The sequence below is a fragment of the Thecamonas trahens genome (assembly GCF_000142905.1).
Source record: "Thecamonas trahens ATCC 50062 unplaced genomic scaffold supercont1.25, whole genome shotgun sequence".
Taxonomy (NCBI): domain Eukaryota; order Apusomonadida; family Apusomonadidae; genus Thecamonas; species Thecamonas trahens.
This window is the reverse complement of record NW_013657655.1, coordinates 311,584-317,583: the sequence shown is the minus strand read 5'-3', so window position 1 is coordinate 317,583 and position 6,000 is coordinate 311,584. Positions and strand designations below refer to the sequence as shown.

At 63.6% G+C, this 6,000-nt stretch overlaps 3 protein-coding genes across 3 annotated transcripts; 1 reads left to right on the top strand and 2 right to left on the bottom strand.

Annotated features, from left to right (window-relative positions):
- Positions 1-235: 235 nt before the first annotated feature.
- Positions 236-1,531, bottom strand: AMSG_06052 (uncharacterized protein; the record flags this gene model as incomplete). The annotated part of the gene is made up of 1 exon (XM_013902103.1): positions 236-1,531. The coding sequence occupies one exon, from the start codon at positions 1,529-1,531 to the stop codon at positions 236-238; it is 1,296 nt and encodes a 431-aa protein (XP_013757557.1).
- A 508-nt stretch (positions 1,532-2,039) lies between these two features.
- AMSG_06051 (uncharacterized protein) lies at positions 2,040-3,732 on the bottom strand (the record flags this gene model as incomplete). Its single annotated transcript, XM_013902102.1, has 2 exons — positions 2,040-3,399; positions 3,701-3,732. 2 exons carry the CDS (start codon positions 3,730-3,732, stop codon positions 2,040-2,042), a joined length of 1,392 nt encoding a protein of 463 aa, XP_013757556.1.
- Positions 3,733-4,284: 552 nt separating this feature from the next.
- Positions 4,285-5,916, top strand: AMSG_06050 (inner membrane translocase Tim44). The gene is made up of 2 exons (XM_013902101.1): positions 4,285-4,359; positions 4,495-5,916. The coding sequence occupies exons 1-2, from the start codon at positions 4,336-4,338 to the stop codon at positions 5,896-5,898; spliced, it is 1,428 nt and encodes a 475-aa protein (XP_013757555.1). The 5' UTR covers positions 4,285-4,335; the 3' UTR covers positions 5,899-5,916.
- Positions 5,917-6,000: the final 84 nt, after the last annotated feature.

Here is a 6,000-nt window from a genome sequence, read left to right as displayed (position 1 = left end):
ACTGAAAAGCTGTACGGGGCGTGCTCTCCGCTGCAGCCGCGCCGGCCTCGAACAGGTTTACGGGGGTTGCTGGCCATGTCGTCGGGTGATGTGCGTTGCGGGAGGAGTGGGTGAAAGTGGGTCGCATTGGCCGGCGGGCTGGCAGCGGCCGGCCGGCGGGCTGGCAGCGGCCCGCCGGCGGGCTGGCGGGTTGACTAGCGGCCCCTTTTAAGGATGTGCGGCTGCTGCACCCGCTTCATGCCGATGGACCGGCAGCCTGCTGCTTCTTCTCGAGTTTGCGCTTTTTCTTAAGCGTCTTGGCGTTTTCGAGGACGCAGCACTTGGTGCGGACGCAGTAGCAGCAGGCATAGTTGGGCTCGTAGTTGCACAGATGGAGCGAGACGGTGTGGCCGGCGTGGCACGCTTTGGCGCACGACTCGCAAATCCAGGCCTTGCTACATTCATCGCACGAGTAGTAGGTGACCCGGACGCCGGCGCCGTCCTCAAACGGCAGTGCCGAGAAGCAGACGTCGGCGGCCGACGCGAGCTCGCCGCGGAGCTCGATAGAAGCGCCTGCAACTAGCTCGGCGCCGCAGGCCGCGCGGATCGGCACGCCCGTCCCGGGCTCGAGCACCTGTTCATCCAGCACATACTCGACGCTGCCAATCTCCCATTGCGTAATACCATGCTCCTCGGTGCAGAGAAGCTCGATCGCGCGGGCGTGCACGTCCTCGACCGTGTGCATCGGATCCAGCACGATGCTGCCATCGAGGACCAGCGACCGCGACGGGACAGAAAGTGAGAGCGGAACAGGCACAAACTCGACCGCAGGCACGTTCTCGTCCAGATACCGCGAGTATGCGTCGACCAGTGCCGAGACTGAGGCATCAAACTTGGCCCGCTCTGCAGAGAGCTTGGCCTCGAACGCCTGGGTGTGCGCAACCATGACCTGCTCGAGCTGCGCATTGAGCTCGGTCTCGCTCTCGGTGTTTCCAGCAAGCGACGCAGCGCGGGCGCGGGCGGCAATGCCCGACTTGGCCTGGGTCAGCTCGGCCGCCGCCGATCGCTGCAGATTGACCAGCGACGTCTCATGCGCCACCTTGACCTTGTCATAGTACTCGGTGTACGCCGCGAGCGAGGCGCGCATCGCGGTCTGGAACACCCGCTCGATGGGAGTAAAGTCACGCACCGGCACGTTCCTCGCCTGGCCGTCCTTTTCGGCACCTGCATCGCTGCCACCGCCGCCACCGCCGCCGTCACGCCCCGAGGTGAGCTGCTCAAAGTAGGCGCGCGAGGCCTTGTCAGCCTCGGTCTCGATCAGCGCCACGGTGGCATCCAGATGATGGTTGGGTCGGGCATCAGCAGCCGTGGCGGCAGCCCGGCAGCACGGGCAGAGGTGCTCGCGATTGAGACACTCGAGGATGCACGGCCGGCAGAAGTTGTGTCCGCACGGCAGCATGGCTGTGTCCGAGAGCGTGGTGAGGCAGATAGGACAGTCAAAGTGCGAGGCAAGCGTCGCCAGCGGAATCGTCAGCGGCAAGTCGCTCTCCATACTTGGTCAGCCAGCGTGGAGAGAGGTGGGCGTGGAGGTAGTTAGTGACAAGTGGAGACGGCTGCGCCTTGCGTCACCTGCTACCAACAGAGGTGCGCTCGCTGTCTGTCTTTGGCCTTGCTTCTTGTTTGGGGTGAGAAGGAAAAGAAGGAAGAATGGTTCCATAATTCAGGCAAAAGTGGGGTGAGCGCAGGTGCTGGTCCGGCCGACCCAAGTGCGATGCAGCGCAGGCCAAAGGACGGTCAGATGTAGTGATCGGAAGCAGGCTTCATCTGATCCTTGTGCTGATGTGGATTGCGGCACTATGAGAGCACCAGGTTGCCAGCTGCCGTCACCGGCTGCTGTCGCTACAGTTGCTGCCGGCGCGCAGAGCTGTGCACGGCCCTTGCGCACCAAGGCAATCGCAATGGTGGAGGGTAGTCCAGGGCTTGGGATGATGACTGGCTGTGATGGCTTCATTTCGCCCCGTTTGTCGCGTCCAGTCCGATCGAGCGCGTCATGGTGTGCCTCACAGCGAGCACGAAACCGAGTACTCGCCGGCACGGGCAACGCCGGCCTTGTAGAAGACGCGATAGTTGCGCGAAACATGGTAGTGAACGTGCCGCCGGCCGCTGGCGCCCGAGCCCGAACCCGAACCCGAGCTGGAGTGCGACGACGCCGAGAGCACGACCGTGTACACGGCAAAGTCAGTGTTGTACGGCTCGTCGTACATGTAGTCGGTGTCTTCGACTTGGCGGCTCGCCTTGCGCGCAGCGGCAAAGACATTCCGCGACGATGGCGACGAACTTGGTGGTGCGCCGTGGTCGAGCGATCCCGAAGAGATCTCGGCCTTGGCCTTGGCTTGCTTGCGCTTGCCCTTCTTGCGCTTGCCCCGCTTGTGATTGGCAAAGTCTGTGTCGTACTCGGACCCAGAGCTTGCCACGCGAGTCGTCTTCTTGCCCTTGCCCTTGCCCTTCTTGCCCCTGCCCTTCTTGCCCTTGCCCTTCTTGCCCTTCTTGCCCTTCTTGCCCTTGCCCTTCCCCTTACCCCTGCCCTTGGCCATTTTGTGATCGGCATAGTCTGTGTCGTACTCGGACGCAGCACTTGGTGCTGCCGCACGGTCGGGTCCCGAGCCCGACGACACCGCGGCAGCGTCTGCGCGGCGATCCTTGCTGCCACGACCACGGCTGCTGTGGCCGGCATAGTCTGTATCGTAAGCTGATCCAGACCCCGACCCCGACCTCAACCCCGACCCGGTCTTTCCGGTCTTGCCTTTCCTCTTTCCCTTTCTCCTCTTTGTCTTGCCCTTGCCCTTGCCCTTGCCCTTGCCCTTGCCCTTGCCCTTGTCCTTGCCCTTACCCTTGCCCTTGCCCTTGCCCTTGCCATTCCCATCATCCGCGGGTGGAGCAGCACCATGGTCGAACCTGTTTGTGAGCGAGTACACATCAGGCTCGTCGCTGCCTGCCGAGTCTGATCTTGCGGTGAGCGAGCGGAGAGCGAGCTCGTTGTCTGTGGCCTCGGCCTCCGAGTGGTAGTGGTCGACCTTGTACAGCACATCGTACTCGGTGCCGTAACCAAACATCGAGTCCGGGTCACCCGTCGTCGTTGACCCCGACCCCGACCCCGACCCCGACCCCGACCCCGACCCCGACCCCGACCCCGAGCCTGCAGCCTTGTGCACGAGCTCGTACTCTGTCTCGTACGCATACTGCCAGCCTGATGTGCTCCCGCCGTCCGAGCCCGCCGGCGGTGCAGCGCGTGTCTTCCGGTCGTAGACCACATCGTACTCGGTGGCGTAGGAGCAGCCCGAGGCCGAGCCACCACGTCCGCCATACACCACATGGTACTCGGTGGCATAAGAACACTGCTCCGAGCCCCAACTCTCGCTACTTGCGTCTCCCATCCCACAACCTCCTCTCCAGTCTCCGTCCAGAGGGGTGCCCCCACCTCCCCACCCCGTTTCCCCCACGACCGTTCAAAGCCCTGCCGAGCGCGCCGAACCAGCCTGGAATGCCCCCCCCTGTCCACCATTCCCTTTCCCCGGTGGTTGGATCGGCCGAGAAAAAAAAGATCAGCAAGTGCGACTACGATGCAGCATGGCACGCCCTGCAGTGGCTCTACGACGGTGCGCTCAAGCCGGGCATCCCAAACGCCAAGGCCTCGCTCTATACCTACAATCAGAGCAAGTACTTTCCAGCAGAATACTTGGCATCGTCGATCATGCTGGAGGACACGGCGTATGTGTATGTGCCGAATGCATCCTTCGCGTCGGCCGGCGGCTCCGCCTGTCCCATCCATGTCGACTTTCACAGCTGCTCGCATCAGCGCAACTCCTAGGCACCGAGTACATCGAGAACGTCGGTCTGTTCGAGATCGCCGAGGCCAACGACATCGTCATGGTATTCTCGCAAGCCCAGAATATCGCCCTTGAGGAGAAACCGGGAGGCTGCTTCGACTGGTTCGGTGTAGTCTCGGGCGGCCTGCCCGCCGCAACCCCCGCCGCCCTCCCCAGCAACGACGCGCCGTACACCACCAAGGACGGCAAGCAGATCATGGCATTTACCTCGTTCCTCCGGGCCCTCGGCGGCTCTGATCATTGCCGTTGCATCCAGAACACACACACACACACACACACACACACACACACACACCTCAACCATTACCCACACTACGCCCTCTGCAAACTCATCGTCACTCATCCGTCAGCAGCCACCAACCGACCCACCGCCGACTGACCTCCTCCTCGCTAGACTACTGGCACCCACTCAACCCACCCCCACCCCCACTCCCAGCCACCCACCCACTCCACCAACGCCCACTCCACAATGATGCGCGCCTTGCACACATGCGTACGCCCCTCCCCTCCCACCCCACCCCTCCCCCCCTCCCTCCTCCCTCCTTCCCCCCCCCCCCTCCCCCCCCCTTCCGCATCCTACGCGACATCCTCCTCACCCCCCTCCCCCTCCCTTCCTCCCCTCCCACAGCGCATGGTGATGCGACCGCAGAGTCTGCGGGTGGTGGCTGCTATGGCCGGGAAACAGAGCACAGCGAGGAAGACAAGCGAGGCCGGGCGGTTGGTGCAGGCACGGGCCACGCAGCTGGCAGTGGCCGGTGCTACCACGCCCGGAGCAGCGAGAGTCTTCTCGGCAGCTGCGGCGGCAGAGGCCAAGGGCAGTGCCGGGACGACGGGATCGCTGTGGAAGGACTTTGTCAACAAGGTCAAGTCCGGGCTGGCCGAGGACAAGGAGCTTCAGAAGAACCTCGAGGCGCTGGATGCCGAGAAGAAGCGGCTGGCCGAGAAGAAGTCGCTCAAGAAGGCGGCGGCGACGGCCGAGAAGCTCAAGAGCTCGTCAATGGCCAAGGGTGAGGTGATCAAGGACAAGTTCTCCGACTTTACGGCCGGCTCGTCCAAGTCGATTGCGGCGGCGGCGGCCAAGGCCAAAGGCGCAGTGTCCAAGGCGTCCGAGTCGTCGGTGGCCAAGTCGGTGACGTCAAAGGTGACCAAGGTCTCTTCGAGTGTGGCCGGCTCGGTCTCGTCGCAGGCCAAGACGGCCGCCAGCTCCGAGACGGCGTCCAAGGTGGCTGAAAAGACCCGCAAGATGGCCGAAAAAGGCCAGGCGTTTGCCCGCGACTACATCCTCGATCCGCGCTACGAGGCCGAGCTGTCCGAGACCCACTCGCGGGCCGACGCCAAGCCCGGCGTCAAGGGCACCGCCGTCGGCCTCGCTGAGCTTGGTATCGAGTCACCGACCGAGGCCCTGCTCAACCGCTACCGCGACAACAAGATTGTCAAGTCGGCTCTCGCCCTCACCGAGACCGTTCGCGAGAGCGACAACCCGGCCCTGGTCTCGGCCCGCGGCGCCTACTACTCGGTGGCCGACAAGCTCTCGCAGCTCTCGGACCGCCTGTTCCCGGAGACCGAGGCCGCCATGTGCTACTCGGAGATCCGCCGCCTCGACCCCGGCTTTGACGAGTACGCTCTGCAAGCGCGACTGGAAAAGTACACCCTGCCCGAGGTCATGGAGGCTCTTGGCCGCCACGACCTTGCCGAGCTCAAGAACCTGGTCTCGCCCAAGTTCTTCACCGTCCTCGAGGGCACGCTCCCGCCGGCCTCGGCGTCGCGCCGCTACGACACCCACATCCTTCACATCTCGCCGCTCGAGATGATCGCCATCAAGCCCATCGAGAAGGAGCCGACCCTCTTCTACTCCTTCACCGTCCAGCAGGTTCAGGTCGTCCGCGACGCTGCAGGCAACGTCATCGAGGGTGACCCCGACTCGATCCAGAACGTCCAGTACATCTGGTCTGTCCAGCGCGACGCCTCGGACCCGTCCGTTTGGCAGCTGGTCGGCCTTGAGGCCCTTGATCCGGAGGAGGCTCTCTTTTAAAGGTCACACACACGCACACTCTCGTGACCATCATCGCCTTCTGGCATCTCATCGACCACCAACCAAACAGGAAACGTCCCCCCGTGGTGACTATGTCACGCC